General features: G+C 43.3%; 1 protein-coding gene across 6 annotated transcripts in view; it reads right to left on the bottom strand.

The window, feature by feature from the left end:
* Positions 1-17931, bottom strand: part of LOC138491794 (multiple epidermal growth factor-like domains protein 6) — a 1495213-nt gene that overhangs the window by 505808 nt on the left and 971474 nt on the right. For all 6 annotated transcript variants that reach the window (XM_069618507.1, XM_069618508.1, XM_069618505.1 and 3 more), the window contains exons 11-13: positions 11729-11851; positions 9395-9517; positions 6455-6649 (exon numbers count right to left, since the gene is read on the bottom strand). In XM_069618507.1, coding sequence (XP_069474608.1) covers positions 6455-6649; positions 9395-9517; positions 11729-11851 — 441 coding nt within the window. The remainder of the gene's footprint in view (positions 1-6454; positions 6650-9394; positions 9518-11728; positions 11852-17931) is intronic.

The raw sequence follows: 17931 nt of genomic DNA, 5'->3' as shown, positions 1-17931 counted from the left end.
TCTCTCTCTCTCTCTCTCTCTCTCTCTCTCTCTCTCACTCTCTCACTCTCTCACTCTCTCACTCTCTCACTCAAGAATTACCTTGAATCACACACAAACAACCAAAGTAGTAGCACTCTCTCAGTCTTAACACCTTACTTTCACCCTCTCCAAACCCTCCAAAGTCTACTTCTAATCCTCCTCTACCGACTAACCTTGTTTCTGCTCTCTTGGTCTTCCTCCCATCTCACCCAAGCACTACAAAGCAGGAAGCCAGCAGATTCTGCCTGCAGTGAGAAGTTTATCTTTGTTCCCATTGGGCACACAATTCAGTTGCTTCCCTGGGCTAATCTCTATCTGAGATAACAACTTTGGCAATCTTTTAGGCCATGATTTTCCCTAGATGTCTTCATAAGGTTTTCAGACAAGCTCTCCACTCTAGTCTCAATAATCCACCAGTGAGCCATGCAATCACTGTGGTCATTTGTTCTATAATCTTTTTCTATCATGGGTGAGTCACTGTTCAAACAGGGTTTGGGTAGTGCTCCTGTGTTTCCCATATTCCTATGCAGTCCATGACTTCATCCAGTTCCATTGCCACTGCCCCAATCCTCCCCCATTGCATGTCTGGGCCGTCTTTAGTTGGTCTGTGCTCACCCATTCTGATTCTGAATGGGGATGCCTAGTCCATTCCCATATTGGTAACCAGTCAGTCTCCCGTGTACCAGGCCGGCTCTTGTCTGTTGAGCACAGAAGTATTGTGAAACTTCTAGTCCTGGTATTTAATGTTTGTTAAAGGTTGCATTCTGGGATCTATGATCCATCCCAGGAGTCTGATGCATCTGGTACATCCTGTGAGTTGTAGTGTCTCAGGAACTATCTAAAAGAGAAATGGCATAGAGTGGCTGAGACACACTGGGTCAGAGAAAGAGGTAAAAAGGTACAGGCATGTCTCCAAGCATACTGAAAAGCACGGGACAGAGGTCTCGCTCAAGTCCGGCACACTACCTCAGGGCTAGATCTGACTCTTCTGTTGCCCCAGTAGGCCGAATACACCATGTTTAGAGGGCTCCGTGGGCCCCCATGACAGCGTCATACCCCTGATCCTCTCACATATCATCATCCTTCAAAATTGGCCCCCTCTTCCATGCTGTACCAATGAGGTCTCATCTTGATGCCTTATGGTGTTCTATTTAGACCTTGTGGGACCAAGCTTAACTAGCCCAGAATCTTTCTTAGGCTCAGATCATAAATAGCCTCTTTCCATTTGCTTCTCTCTCTGTTGTTCCAGTAAGAACCCAGTGACATGGCCATGTTTACCACAAGCTTAACACTGAAGGCACAGATTATGTTGGTGTATGTTGCAGGAACTGACGAGTCTAAAGCTGTCTGACCAAAGTTGTGCATCCACCTTGCCCCTCTCTGTGGGTTTCCCTACGGTGGCTAGAAGTCAGGATTATTAACTACATTCCTGGACACCTGGCATGGTCTCCCCAGCCTCGGATTTTCTGGTGTCCTTCAAAAGATCCTGCAATGGATTGGCCCATTGTTCTGGAATAGCTGTTTGAATTGCTTCTTCCACTGTAGATTTGTGAAGTTGATATATACATTTCTGAAGCTATGGAGGCAACAAGCTGGTGGATTGCTCAAGGATCCACATCTCTCTGGCTGCTTCATAGGTCTTCTGTCACAGACACTTATTCATTATATTCTAGGACAGATGTCTGGGTTTCTCCCTGATCATAACCTCAGGTCCCTGAGCCTCATTCGGTAATGTGCTTGGCGGTGCCACACATTTCTAGAATACACCTTTTATGTCATTCTATAGGGCATGTCCTTCCGGGTTCACGGAGTGGAACTCCTGTTGAGCCTTGCCTGTAAGAGACCAACTTTTCCTGGACATGAATCTGCCTCAGCTACCCTCTTAGAGTTTACAGAGAATGACACTGTGTGCTCTCCAAATCCCAGCTTCACAATCACCCTGGCTGGTACCAAAGTGTGCCTGCTCTCTCTGAAAGGGCACAACAAATGGTCATCAGGGTCTCCTGGTGTTGGTAGTACATGGTCAGCTATCTGTCGACCAGGGCCTTCAGCATATCGTCCATGGTGGCTTCAGCGGGTTCTACCCTTTTGTGACTCTGGGTTTCCTCAGTTCTTTGGGTTGCTGAAATTGGGTCTCTCACTCTTCCTGCTAATCACCAAGCTTGGGATATCTCCACCTTTGGAAGGCAAATAGGTCTAGGACAGCATGGCCATGACTCCTACTGGTCTGGCCTTCTTTTATCCCTGTGGAGCACTACTAAGCTTCCGTAATCTATTCCAACAGCTTTGGCTTTTGGCCTTCTGCTGGGACTGTGTGGTCTCCAGGGTTCTCTGTCACCAGTTGTGGTGGCCTATGTGTTGGCGCCTAAACAATCCCATAATTATACCACATGTGAGATGTTTTACCGAGAGGCACTCGACAAGTCTAAAACATGTTCAATTTCTATTTCAAATATATATGCAAAAAGAGACAATGGGGCTACAAGTGAAGGGGTCATCCCTCTACGCTTTCCTTCTTCCTTGTAGAAGGCTACCAACACAGGCTCCCTATTCAACATTGTCTTAAAGCAGTGTTGATTCAGAATTGTCTGAGCACCCCTACTGCTACTGTTTGCTCTGTCCCTATCTGTGTGGCATTATCTCTCTGACTCCCTCAGGGACTTCCTATGTGACCTGATGGCCTGCTGGGGTAATCTGTTTGCTCTGGAACCCTTTTCCTCCAGATCGCGGTCTCTCAATTGTTTCCTATCTCTTCTCCCTATGCCTGTCTCATCTCTTCTCCACCCTCCTCTCTGTTCATCACAATCTCTCACTCGGTCTCCCATCTCCACATTCAGTCTCCTAATCTTATCTCTCTCCCCTGCCCCCTCACTCGTTCTCTTTCTTTCCTCCTGTCTCCACTCTCCAGATTCCTCCTGATCTCTCCCACTTCCCTTCAGATCTCATTCCTCCTAACCCTATTCCCTTCCACTCGCCGTCTCTCACTTCATCCCTCTCCTGCCTCAAATTTCCCTCCTCTCTCTCACTCCTACTCTCAACTAGGGATGTAATGGTATACCGTGAACCACTTAATTGAACAATAATAACCGTTACATTGTTTATACCGTTAAGTGTGCTTTTCAATCTGATTTGGAAAGGCTGCAGTAAGCAATTGCTGCACAGTCTTGGTTTTGCACTGTTGGATGTGCCGTCTGCCAAGTAGTTTCAGTTGGAGCAGTTTTTAATGCCATTCCATAAACCACATGTGCCTTACACAAAATCAATATGCTAGCAATAGGAAGAATAGATACAGTGCCAAGAAGGAAAAGGGTTTACTTTGGGGTGGCGGCTTTGGGGTTTATATATTTATAATGTTCTCTAAACATATGGCAAAGGGGGATTTCCCTGGTTCTATCATTGAATTTACATATAATAAGTCACACTGCGAAATTCACTCATCTCTATGGGTATTCCCTGCTGCCATACCAAAGGGTAACATGTCAGTGATTACTGAACACCTTTTGGCCCGCAAGTAAACTAAAAAGGGGGGGGGGGAGAAAGTGAGAGAGTGAGAGAGTGAGAGAGAGAGAGAGAGAGAGAGTGAGAGAGTGAGAGAAAGAAAAAAAGAAAAAAAAAACAAACCTGGCGAGCCATTTGAAAAAGAAGCCAAAAAGACCTGTTCAGGTCAGGGTCCGATAGGCATGGGTCAGAGAAAGAGGTACCAAGGTACAGACAGGGCTCCATGTGTAACGGTGAGCCAGAGACAGGGGTCTCCCTCAACTCACCCACACCACTGCTTGGGACACTCTGGCTCAGGCTTTGCCTTGGTAGGCAGCCTTACCAGGATGAGAGGGGTCCTCACCCTGCCCCCTTGACAAGGTCAACATTTGTAACTGGATTTTAAAAGAACCAAAACCATGGTCATCAAGCTTAAATATTTGCAGGTTCATCAGGGCGCAGTGCATACATATTGTATCAATATACACAATGCGTTTCATTCCATAAGCTAGAAAATGCTACATTCAAAACAGCATTTTATTAGAGTGGTCAGATCTTCATTATACTTGAGAATTAAATCTGGGCAAGAATATGACATGGGAGAACTTGTATTTGCTACTAATACTACTACTTCTATTTCTACTACTTCTTATACTGCTACTACTAATGACAAAAACAATATTATTATTGTTATTATGATAATGTTTTTCTTAATATACCGTTTGATTGTAAACATGTACAATCAATTAAGATGTATCGTTATGGGCAACTCTATTTCAGTTTTCTGTTTGGTTTTTACTTCACTTTGTATGGTGTGCTATTTACATCTATGAGGTCTAATTAAAATCTTTGACCAAGTGGTGTAATCACATGGGTTATTATTGCTACGTTTAATTGTACTCAATCACATACATAGTTCAAACATTGTAAATGCTTAATATACTGACCTGTGCCTTTCAACATTTAGACAACAAGAGTTCCTAGAAAACACAGCTTTAACTTTCCCTAATATGTAAACTCAAGTTCATGTAGAAATCAGCTGCCCAAAAATTCCTGACTACAAGCTAATCCATCCTTCTCTCTGCTACGTGTGCACACTTCCAAAGGGGGTCAGTGCCCAGTTACTACTAGTGCCCTACGATCGCTTCACTTTATTTGTCCTCATTTATTTATATTTTATTTTGGACACATACCTAACTACAGTTCAAAATTACAAAAAGATCATTTCAGTAACAATAATACATTAGAAAAGTGACTCAAATATCTTGATGTTGGATTTGTAGTGATTATAACAAGACAATTAGTTTTACAGAGAGTTTTTAAAAGTACTTCTTTAAAAAAGCATACATCACAATCAAAAACAAGTTATTGAAGCGCTGAACAAGACACTTTTCATATGCCATAGTCAATGAAAAACAATTGCTGAAAACAAAACGACATATGACAAGTAAAGCGATAAAACAAAAATAAAAAATAAACTATTAGGATAAGCAAACGGGACTAGACCTTTCCCAAGAGACTTGTGAAAGTCAAAAAGAGAGAAAAGGCGACAAATGTAGGTACAAAGGTCCAAGCACATCATGTAACGGGGAACAAAATATTAAAAGGAATAGTGATAATCGTTAGAAGAGGAATGGTCAACATTAGTCTGTCTTGACTTCAGGCCACTCTTAATCTGCCAGAGATGCAGTTTAGCAGGCAGACTGGTCCCAAACAATAGGTTTGAAGGTGATGCAGTACATCTTGCGCAGGATAAGAAAGTGAATAGGGAGCCAATGGAGAAATGTGCTAAAATGTTCGAATAGCTGAAATAATGTGGGCTGTGGAATGCAGACCCACTCTAAAGGAAATAAATAATTTGCAGACACAACCAAAACATTTAATGTCTACTGTCTAGAGGAGAAACCTCAAAGAAATAGAACTGTGTTAAATGAGAAAAATGAAGTTTAAAATTAAGACTGGAATCAAGAATAAAACGAAGAGATGTTACAGAAAATACCATGGTAGTTGTTATATCTAAAGAGAAGGGCAGGGCAGGGAGAATCACTTCTGGAAATGTGTAGTGAAAAAAGAGGACAGATATACCAGAGGAATTCACTTTTAAAGAGAAGATCAGAAAGACAGGAAGGCTAAGCATAGTATGGAAGAGCATTCTGTAGTTTGGGAGCAAGAAGAGAGTAAATGAGAAAAACCATATATAGGCACGCGGAGAACGTTGGACACAATTTGCACCCAGGGAAAGGTGTTCAGCCAATCAGGTGGCTGGAGCAGCAGGTGAGAACACACTGGGAACCCCCCCCCCCTCCTCTCCCCCACTGTTGCCAGCCAACCAACAACCTTCCGCGTTGGAAAGTTGTAGAAGAAGTAAGGAACAGTACAAAAGTATGCAAAAAAAATCACTGTTTAACCGAGGTCTTAGTAGCAGAAAAGGCATGAAAAGGACACATTTTGCAAAAGTAATAAAGTTGAAAATGGCAGCAGTGAGTGAAAAGATGTGAGAAGCAAAAGAAACGTGAAGGATCAGTTACTATGCTGATCAAACCTAGTCCATCTGTTAATTACCAGTGATCCCTCTGAGGAGACACAGTCAAGGAATTTGAAATTATAGGTGGTTTCTCCATCAGCATTTTAGAGGGAGAATTTGACTTTCCTTTGATGTTTTAATCCGTGTGAAAGGGAATTGGAGGGTGGATGGATGGATGGTAGGGTGGATGTTATGATGGAGAACTTAATCTCTCCTGATGTAAAAAAAAAAAAAAAGTAAGCATGACAGAAGAATAGAAAATGTAAATAGCCTCATTCTATAAAAGGTAACTGAAAGTAATAGTCTACAGGTCATGCACTATTTTTACCATCGCTTTGATGGGATTGTATATTCAAACATAATATTACATGATTGCTTGTGGTGCTAAACATTAGTTTGGGATATCAATAACAAAAGCAAATGTATATTTACCAATTTTGTGCACAAGAATGTGTTCTCCTCTCACATCTTGATAGTCACCAGGTTCTTCATTATCATCATAATAATCATCATCATGGAGGGTTGCAGCATAATGGAGTAGTTGGGGAGGTCTTCTGAAGAGAAGATTTGGTATCCTGGAAATTGACACTTCCTCTTCTTCCGCCTCTAAATCTTCGTCATCTAATACTAACATCAAGAAAGCATAGTTTCTTAAATCAGTTCAATTATAGAGGTTTCACAATTTGAACATGTACAGATCTCGAATGCTGTTCTATGGAGAGGTCTATACATGGCTTATGAGTTTGCCCTGGATTGTCTAGATAAATGGAGGATTAAATGCTCAGTAATCCCTGGCCCAGTTGCAGATAGGATTGTCTAGATAAATGGAGGATTAAATGCTCAGTAATCCCTGGCCCAGTTGCAGATATATATGTTTACACATTCAAAATGGAGATGTATTCCACTAAGGGTTTCAGAACGCTCATTAAGAGCCTAACGATGGAGTGAAGCATAGCTTGAGAGGCTGCATTTACGACTTCATGTCTGTAGGGAGAAGTAGAGTTCAGGAAAGCGACCCATCTTGAAATGTATACTGGTATGAATTTGATGCATTCACCTTCATCCTTGCCCTTCCAAAATATCCCAGTTGTAAGACACGTTGGGCAATTGTAGTGAATGGTATTAAGGAGGGGAGAGACAATAGTATTTTATTAATGATAATATGAGTTGATGTGTCTCTGAACCCTCAACTTGAGGATCCATGCAATCTGTCAGCCCTCTACTTGGGGTAAAGTCATAGATCCATGATTTCTCCATCGGATAGAGCATCATCCAAATGCAGCCACCCTCCGACCTTGGGTAACATCATCCGTTCCAAAAACCCGATTGCTGAAGGTCAGACTGCATTGCTGAATGACGTGAGGCTACAGAGAAAGAATTGTTGTCACAAATAGCCATTCCCATGGGGACAGCTGCCACAGAATCCAGACTTATGGCAAAGCTATAAGGTTTGAGACCTAAGAAGCAAAGATCATCCAAAATCACAACATAGAGGCCTTAAGCATGGCATTCACAGCAGAACATGCTGAGGAAGGACAGTACGTCAGTATCCACACCCCAGGCATGGGTAACTAAATACATTGCCTGCCAGTTCCCTGAACCACCATTGAGCGAGAGACTGAATGCGCAACTTATAAATACGATTGTTTACATGTTTTAGGAGCTCCAATGTTTCCATGATAAATCCAATAAAGCTCAAGAAGTACTGTATTTCAATCAGCAAACCCTAAATGTAGAATCACATTATAAAATATATGACCAAATCTCAAAATTACACAGAATAAATACTTTGACCAATTTACCCCACATAAACTACTCTAGCTTTGATAACTATGCATAATAGCGGTGTGTTTGTTCTGTATATTTGTATTGGGTACATAAGCAATGGCAAGAATGAAAACAATCAAATGTGTATGCATGTAAATCATAGACATGCCTTTCTGAAATATTTAATAGGGGAAAAGGCATCACGATGGCGAAAATATTGGATTAAGTTAAAGCAGTTAAAGTAGAAAGCTTCATAATATAGTGTTTGTTCTTAAGATTGGTGAAACATCCTGAAGAATAAGATACACCTTTTGGAGATGATTTGTTCATGAAGTTGAATGGAGAATAGAATTGCCACGAGACTATAGGGCCTCATTACGAGGTTGATGGTAGGTCGCCAGTAGTACCGGCGACCTACCGGAAACCTCGGCTTACCATTTCCACTGCTCGATATCCCGGTGAAAAGGTGCCGGCAACAACGTTACCGGCACCTTATTCCGGACCGGCTCACTTGTAATAAGGCTATATAACAATCCTTTAGTTTATGACATATGCACTTAATTATTTAGTGATCTCTAATTCGCTTTGTTTACATGCACTGGTGGCCTTATTTCATAAAGAGTCCTGGTAAAAAAAAGTTTTTTTTATCTAAGTAAACACATTATTTGTATAACCTTTATCCGTAGATAAAGTATAACCTATAAAGGAATCTACTGTATGTCAATTTGCAGATACATCTAAAATAAGCATCATGAATGATAGCCTTGAAGGAGTGAACGAAATGATAAGACTTAAAAAAAAACAAAAATAAAGGGAGTTCCGAGAGGTGGCAAAGAAAAACAACTTCAGCAAAGTTTAAATCCATATACTCAGGCGAGAGACCTTTAGAGCAGTAGATGAGGGAGGGTGTGGAAATTGTCATCACACTAGAGAGAGATTGTTATGTTGCTCATCTGATTGTCGTGGGCGACAACAAAACCGAGCATTTTTTAACAGTTCTGGCGGTCACATCTAAAAAAGGAAAATAGCAGACGACACACAATCCAGAGGAAATCTACTAAATTGGAACTTCGGCCCCATCACAATTTCTATGGTTGTTGGGCATGAAAAAACGAGGGAAAGAGAGGGGGCATATCAAAATGACATTCAAATATCAGATGGATACAGTGTGAGGGGCTTATGACAAGGATGGTGTGGATCTAGTATACACAATCCTACAAGTCAATGTGTTGAGTCTAGACTCAGTAGTATGAAAGCAAGAGATGGGCAAATGCAGGATAGGAGTGCTGGGCTGCAAATTTGTAGCAGAAACAAAACAAATGATTGGGAAAAACACAAGTAGTAGTAGATGCGTGAGAGCAAACACAGGAACCAAGGATAAAGCGTATCAACAGTGAAACAGAAGACAGCACAATAGGCAGTCAGCATGTATTATTTCATGACCTATGGTCTCATCAACCATACACGCTGCTAGCTGTTCAAAGGGATAGTGATTAACAAAGTTACAGTGTGTTCTATTGAAAACCACATTTGGACCTTGCTGGTTTCAAAATCACATTCAATAAAATGCATAAACCCACAACTTTATGTTTCTCAATCACTTACTTGAGCAGGTTTTTCGATCATGATCCAGCTTGTAGCCTCCATCGCACGTGCATTCATAGGAGCCTAGGGAATTGACGCAATGGTGGTCGCAGGTGTCACCATCAGATAGGCACTCATCAACATCTGGAGCAGAAGGAAAGGAAACACAACTTTATATAATTATATACATTGAGTACTTTATAAATGGCCACAATCGTTCATATGACAAATTACATAAATATAAAAAAAAGCAATTTTGACAAAATGATTAATCGATCATTATTCTGCAACCAATATTGAAGACACGATAGATTATACATCACTTAACACCCAACAATTTAGGTCAAAAGAGGTTTTTGACAGGCAACAAATAGGATAGAAAACTGTTAGCGATGCAATATGGCTGATAATACTGTAGGTAAACGCTCTCCCATCTCGAGCCAGCCATTGTCTCGGGAGGATAGCTCGGGGGCAATGCGCTCGCCTGGAAGCAAGAAGACGTGGGGCAACACAGGTTCGATCCCCGGGTCTGCGCTTAGAAACCTCTGGGTATTAAGCGCGTTATAAATAACGAACTACAATGTAATATGGTTGCCTCTGTAAAAAATGTTGAAGTCCGTACCGTAGATTGGCAATTTGTTGAACAATCATCCTTTGTCTATAAATACTTCTGGACAAGTTTTACCCACAAAATATAATGTGATATTGTTTTGCATGGTGGTGTTTGCGGAGAACGGGTCACATCTGGAGCTAGTCTAGAGATTGTGCAAAAGCACATTCACAGACTGTTTGCACAGCAATAAAAACATGACTGGCAAACTGGAGGGAAACAACATTTTGGACACTTCTATTGTATGACACACATGGAATGTGAGGAGGGTGTAAGTAAGATAGTGAGGGCAGAGCTGTTTGAAACACAGCACCATGAACTTAATTACTGGTAGGTTATTCCTGGCTGAAAGTTAGAAGACAGAGAGCCAGAGGAGACTTGTCTTCAAACAGTTGGCCTAAAGGTCGAGTGTGCTGAAGTGCATGGCACACTCTGCTCACAGAGCAATGCACTCACATAGCAGCAATGGGCTGCAACCAAGCACGTGTGCTGCACACCAGTCTAGTCTTGTCACAACGGGCCTGGAGCAGCCGGCCTCACACAGATCCCCCATCTTTATTACACAGCATTCATGCGTGTGATCGATGCCCTCCTTGAGATCATTGGCCCAGACCTCCATGGGGATCATACCTCTTTTGTGAATGTGCAATGAGCCCACCATTCTTTGAGATCCCTGCCACATAAAGTGAAAGAGAAAACACAGTGCGTGGTGAGTAGAAATGGAAGCAGTCTGCCATGGAATGCTTTATGTTGCATGGTGCCATGCTTTGCTCGGCGGGTTGCACATATTACTGTTTGTGTGAATGTTGAGATATGCCCATCCTGTTTCCTACTATTTTATACCTCATCCTAGCTTGGCACATGCCCCATTCACTATTGATGTGTAATGAAGAGCTACCCACACATGGGGTGATAAAGGGCTTCACAGCAACGTGATTCACCATTGGTTAGCAGTTTCATCACAACGGGGAATGCTAACCTTTTCACAGGGTTTGTGATGGTGCAAAGGCTTCAGATTAGTGCTGCATCAGCTTTGAACCATCGCCAGTCCTTTGTACATTTGCACTATGGTTGGAATATCTTGCACCCCTGCCTGAATAGTCCCGGCTTCTAATCCTGGCTCCTTCACTTGATCACTTTCTGTGATCTGTTGCACTTTACCTTAGTGCATTTTGCCTCCATTTACTCATCAACCAAATGTTCCTGTACTAAAACTGCTGTTGTAATGTCCTCGGGGAAATGAAACAATGACTGAGGGGCCGATTCTGAGCTGTGTGCAATCCGTGGAAAGTGTTGATCTATCATCGAACAGCACTTTCTTAAATTGTACCATATTCTGTTGTTGACATTCAAGTGGAGGTTTGTGTATTAACCAGCTCTATGTGTCAGAGCACTTGCATAACCCAATCTTAGGCCACAGTGTTGTTAAATAAGAAGGGTCTTTGCCAAACCGAATGCCGGGCCAGAGCCCAGCAATGTCGTTACTATGTGCCAAAACACCGGGCTATTTCTCCACCATTTCTTGTGCCAGCCTCAGAGTGGTGCCACAGGAATGTAAGCAAGAAGCAAGCTGACTTTTATAACCATTCGATGTTGGGCCCCAAAGCCTTCTAAGTCTTTCTGCATGAGAGCTCTGCCCAGGAAGATGCATACGATACGCAATGATCTTTCACAATGTGGTATCGCGAACATTTGAAATAAAGCACTTTTTGAAAATGAACACACACATGCTCATAGAAACATACCATCACACCCACAGCCATCTGTGCCGAGGCGGAATCCTGCCTTGCAGCTGCAGTCATAGCCTCCGGCATAGTTGGAGCAGAACTGAGAACAGCAGGCCTCCCCAGTTTCGCATTCATCAAGATCTGAACGATGGGAAGACAGTGTTAGTGCAAATCACGAGGGCATTGGAAGATTAAATCCTTTCTTTTCATTAGCCACGGTATGCCATGTGGTAAGGGTGCAAATGCAAGAAATCTGCAGAGACATGCATCACACGAGCTCAGACGAGACTGTAGCCTATGCCATCGTGCACAATCGGGCAAAGGAACACACCCCTGTGCAGATCAGGGGTTCCCCATCATCACAAGGCGCAAACACAGAAGAAACGTGCACCTCATTGCACTCGTGAACAGATACACGGATGCTATGTGTTAATTGCATGCATTCGCTAAAAGATCTGTACAGTAGCAGCATAGACCCTGTTTCGACAGACCTTATTAGTGAAGCTCTTCCTCAGGACATACATCCTTATTGAATGCTCTTGTTAGATTCTATAGCATGCATGAAATGCAATCAGAAATCAGTGTAACATATTGAAGAACATGAGGTGATCAAAGTAAAAAGCAATGTCCTTTCAATAACTGTCTAGCAGCTTAATAAAACATTTTCAGCAATGCATTTCGAATAATTACTTGAAACGTTCTTTTAATATGTACGTTTTCATGGTGAAAAAAATGAACGTATACATGAATGGAAAGTAAAATATCCAGATAATTAATGATAGCTTTGTATATTCAGTCACTGTGTATTTAAAATCGTTAAGTAGCAAATCAATGTTTTTTCAACATAAAATCCTAGAAAGGTCATTGTCGTTAATGCCAGAGAGAAGCACGTATTTGGTGAGACGTTTCCATTTAGTTTCAATTTGTTTGAAGAATCCCCCATCCCAGGTATTAGAATTTGTATGTGTTTCTAGGAGACCAGAGTAGCAAAGACTACTTTCTTGGTTGGCAATTTGCTGATAATGATTCAATTACATTTTTAAGGTGATTTATTAATGCTATGCGAAGGAAATGATGTTACGATTTCCAGGTCTGTCCGTTTTCTCTGCTTGTGAATAGTTGACCAAGTTCATGGAGCTGTGGAGAGAGAAAAGGGACGTAGGCAGAAAGTCCTGCAAGCACTGCCTTGATGATCCAGAGCAGGGCACGCTGAAATGTGGAGGATAGGGCCAGTCTAGTGCGGTCTGACAAAGAGCTATTAGAAAGCTGCTTGTTGTGAACCTGTGTACATAGAAAGCAATGAGGATAAACAGCTGCTTGTTGTGAACCTGTGATGTATCCGTAGAGCAAAGGACGCAGTGAAGCACCACCACACTCAAAGTGCTGAGCAATCACTGAGAGAACATCCAGACAAGGGAACACGCAGCGTGGAAGGAGGATGCCAAACAAGGCGAGTTAGGTACTGTGACCAGTTAAAAAAAAAAATAACAGGATAGCAATAGACAGAGGTAGGACTACAGAAAACACAAACGGGACTCTGATAAAACGGTAGTCCACCTTCCATTTCAGTGGCCTTTTACGGTGGTGTGTTCACAGGCACACAACTCCCATTGGAGGGGAGCGACCAGGGAGCAGAGGGGGAGGAAATGGGGTCGTGAAAAACACTCACGCAAGCAGAAAGAGCCGTGTTGGGCCTGATTTCATGCTTTTTTAATCGGTTCCCTGCAAAAACAGTGACCGTAGCCGCCTGTCCTTCCAATCCCAGGACAGGGTTTTAAAATTCCCAAAACTCTCGGGATGCCAGGACCAAATATACCAGACCGTCCCGGTAAAACCAGGACTTCTGGTCACCCTAGAGTTAGGGAATCGGTGCTGCAAAGGACCTGCGCATGATCCCTTCTAGGTGTAAAGAGGGAAGGAAAGAAAGAAGGGAAAAAGCAAGGACATGCAGTCAGTGGGTATGATGAAACGGAGGAGACATGGATAGATAGAGAAGGCGTGGAGCCTGTGAATGAGAACTATTGGGAACACAGAGAGGAGGTAGCAAGACCTGTGAGAGGAATGTTTTCCAACGTGATTTACAGGAGAAGGCAGAGGAATGAACATTGAGAAAGAGAGTCACTTTTGCAAGTGCAAAGGCAATTTTACATGGATTTCCCTTAAGAAGGAAGAGGGTTACACAGAGAGATGCGATTGGAGTTGGGAACACCATATTGCGTTACTAACACTTGAAATGAAAGATTAGTATGAGGAGGAGATGCACTGTTTCAAGTCGGAAGGCAATGTTACATTTGATAGCAGTTGAGGAAACACCGACTTCAGTGATATCCGGATGACACTTAGCTATCCTTCAGGCTCCCCTCAGCTGCCTCTACTCCTCCTCTCATTCCTGACCGTCTTTCCGCAATTCAGGAAAGGTGTGCCACCAATGATCTCTGCCTTAATGTCAGTAAAACGGAGATCCTCCTCATCGGAACACCAGCTCCCTCCTTTCCTCTCCTCCCACTGCCTGGCTGCCCACCCTGGACCCTGTTCCTACCTGTGAGGCTCAGAACCCCGGGTCCATCTTCGACTCCACACTCTCCTTCTCTCTTCACATCTCTGATGTCTCTAAGAAGTCAAACAACCAGCTGCACCTCCTCAGAAATATTCTTCCCTTCCTCTCTTTCCCCCAGATGCTCACCATCTCCAGAGCTCTAGGATGGACTAATGCAACAGCCTCTTTCCAAATCTTCCTTCCTCTACACTCCGTCCTCTACAGCTCATCCAGAACAGGACTGCAAGAATTTTCCTTGACCTCAAGCCCAGGGATCGTATCTCCCCAGCGCATACATCTCTTCACTGGCTCCTAGTGGTGGCAAGGATCAAGTTCAAGACACTTTGCATTGTCCATAAGGCTTTCTGGGGTGTGGGACCACACTACCTCCAACTCTCTCTTCCTAAATACCTCCCTTCTCGAGCTCTCCGCTCCTCCACCTCTAACTCTGTGAGGGCTAGTCGCTTTACCAAGCAACAAGTTGGGGGCAGATCTTTCTTTGTCTGGGGCTTCCCTCTGGAACAGCCTCCCTGCCTCTCTGAAACTTGAGCAGAACCATCTCAGGTACCCAAAGCAACTCAAGACATTTCTTTTGGCTTCTGCCTTCTCCCATCCTCTCCCTTGCCGATTACATGCCTGATCCATGCATTCACTGGTCACCTGGTCACCCTCTGAACTCTGCCTCGGGTCCCTGCCTGTCCAGCTGCAATCCTGCACTGCATTTTGGCTCCCCTGCACTTGTGGTCTGTATCTGTAACCCTACAGTCCCCTCGCTTGCACTTATTTGCCATCCATTGGCTGTACTTATGAGTACCTGCACTTGCCACCTGTTGACTGCACTCTTATTTTTCTCCTTGTCCCACACTTCTCCACCCCCCTCCACTGTTGGCACTTCCCCCCCCCACCCCTTCCCTGCTCTTGCGCGATTTGAATGACACAAGGCCTAGTAAGATCATTGTTCTGTTCCCTCCCCCCTTGTTTCCCCCTCCTTGTCTTTTCCCATCTAGAAACACTTGTGTACATGTGCGTTATAAATGCCATATTATATAAATACAGTAGTTCTAGCGTGGAAAAAGACTGACAGTACAAAGGGTTGGAAAGTCCACCTCACAATGGATATGTGCATGTGCGGTCAAAGCACTCACTACATAGCTCGAATGGCATTATTAATCACTCCCACCTCCAATCGCAATGCTGGCAAGCAAGAGGGGTCATCACAGCAGCAACATGCTATCAACAAACAAGGCCATTTGTGCATGCAAGGCGTTGATAACAGGAGCTACACAGGTGAAAACGTGTAGGATAAAGTGAAACAGGTGTTGGAAGAGAGGCTTAGTTCCAGTCTTCTAAGCTTGGTCTTTGTGGAAGCGGACAATGACTTTAATGTTATTTCTGCTCTTAAACTGTTGAACACAACACATGACTTTGTGTTGCATAGGTTTTCCACTTGCATTGATTTATTCCGGGTCTGTGATATGTTTTTTATGACGCACTCGATCTGATCTTATTTCAGCTGCTCACACAGTGCTAGAAATGTGTTATTTGTTTTCCAGATGCAACACAAACTTCAACAACACTAGCTGAACATGTCTGTGTTTACCTGCTGGAATGCAAGATTGCATATGTCTGACCGAATGTGTGAGCAAACCAATGCTGTAAGTGAATACAGCTACAATCGCAATTGATCATCGGATGGGTCCTTGTTTGCACTGACTGGTTGGTAGCTCATCTGTGCTGTGTATGTTAGAGCCACTTAAATAAACAATAAAGCTTGTTAAACACAGCTCTCTGCCACTTAATGAGGAACTTCCACTGATATATTTGTTGGAAATTAAAGTGCCCAAAATGGAAATAGAACTTGAAAGCGCACTGCAATGACGTAACACAGTTAGTGACACAACTACCGATATTGCATGATGGGGCATGCATAAAGCGCATGAAAGAAAATATCTTGAGAAAGTGCTTGTGTTCCAGACTCTGAAAGGTAGGGCAACAACAATTGAGAGTTACTTGCAAGAACACCTACTTGGAGGACCTAGGTAAAAGAACAGTGAGCATCCACAACAGACAGTAATAGGTCAGCTTTCTGATGGTCCCCTCTTAACAATAGCAACTGTTTTGGGAACAGGGGTGATCCATGTAGGGTGTGCAATGCTCAAACATACAACCCTGTGGGACTCCCTTCCTGGTTCTGCATTCTTTAATATTCACAGGTCTGGGTGTACAACAGATACAAGTAGTGGTATCACCAATGCACAGATGGTGGATGCATAGTTGAGTGACATGTGTCAGCTTGGAAAGGAAGAGGACTCTCTCAGTATTTGTCCTACAATCAGTTTGTGTGCCAATAGCACTTGCCCATGTTGCCATCGACATCCAAAGCTGCCCCCCATCTAGTGTAAAACCAGAATGTGCGGTTTGTGAAATTGTCTCTGACAGCATCAGAAATCTCTCTGCATCTCCTGGTCGAACAAGTGGCATTAAGTAAAATGAATGAGCATCAATCCCTGGTAAACTATTATACGATTTTGGTGTTTTACAAGCACAGCGGGAATATTTTCAAATCTAGTAGCTAAACATAGTTGAGTCGGGGGATGACCACTGCCTCAATGGAAGGCCGGTTATCCAGGGCAATAGATTAGGTTTGGTGATTACCGTTATCGCAGACACTACTAGCTCAGGGTCTAAAGCTTAAATGACATGGGCCCTCATTACAAGTATGGCTGTAAGGCAACAACGGCGCTGGTATCGCTACCAGCACTGTTTCTACCATACCGCCATACTAGGAGTTCTGCTCGCGGGTGCCCTTACAGCCACCAGGTCTGACCTGGTGGCCGTACCGGCACCCACAAGCAGAACATGATGGTAGCACCGGTACCGTTAACGGTGCAACCACCCTCCCCATTCCCATTGAGCCCTATGGGGCCGAATGGGGATGGGGAGTCACTTATTACCGGCACCTGCGAATGGGCAATTACCGGGTCTGTCAAACTCGGTATGACCCGGTAATTGCCCATTCGCGCGTGCCGTAAAAAAATGGATACCGGCGGCAGCCATGCCTGTACTACAGGCACGGCTACCACCAGCCTCGTAATGAGGCCCGTGGTGATTGAAGGCACTTGTAGTAGGGAGGATTAACAATATTGTTGTGGCCACAGAATATAAACTAACAATCATGCTATATATTGTATAGTTATATTCAGAATGTAGCACAAGGGTATGTCAGACATTCCCTGTTTAGGCATAACACTTTACTTAGTGAACCTACCGAGTCACTCACACCCCTAGTCTTATCCACACTACTGCAGGGAAGATGACACACTTACACTTAACTTGTGCCAGACTTCCACTGGGAAACGGCAGACACAAGTAATGTATTCTGCACCCCTGCAGAGAATTCATTTAGGATGTTATTTCATATTATCCTTCTAGTTCTGTGCTGGTTCTATGCCTTCTCGTCTTTCGTCTAACTGAAGGTGGGCCTTAAACACGAGGGCTCAGAAAGTGAAATGTGTCATTAGTGATGACCAGAGGACGGGGCCATTCACCCAGTGAATGTTGGCAAAAATCTCACATCTTATTTGTCTGGCATGGTATTTCTTGGGCCTAATAATTGTATCAAATTATATTGCTATCATTCTTGATCATTTGTGAGCTTTCAACTTAGTTCATCACCCTTAATACA

Source organism: Ambystoma mexicanum, chromosome 10 (assembly GCF_040938575.1).
Source record: "Ambystoma mexicanum isolate Mex_15411 chromosome 10, UKY_AmexF1_1, whole genome shotgun sequence".
Lineage (NCBI taxonomy): Eukaryota > Metazoa > Chordata > Amphibia > Caudata > Ambystomatidae > Ambystoma > Ambystoma mexicanum.
The sequence above is the reverse complement of the archived record's forward strand: the minus strand, read 5'-3'. Positions and strand labels throughout refer to the sequence as shown.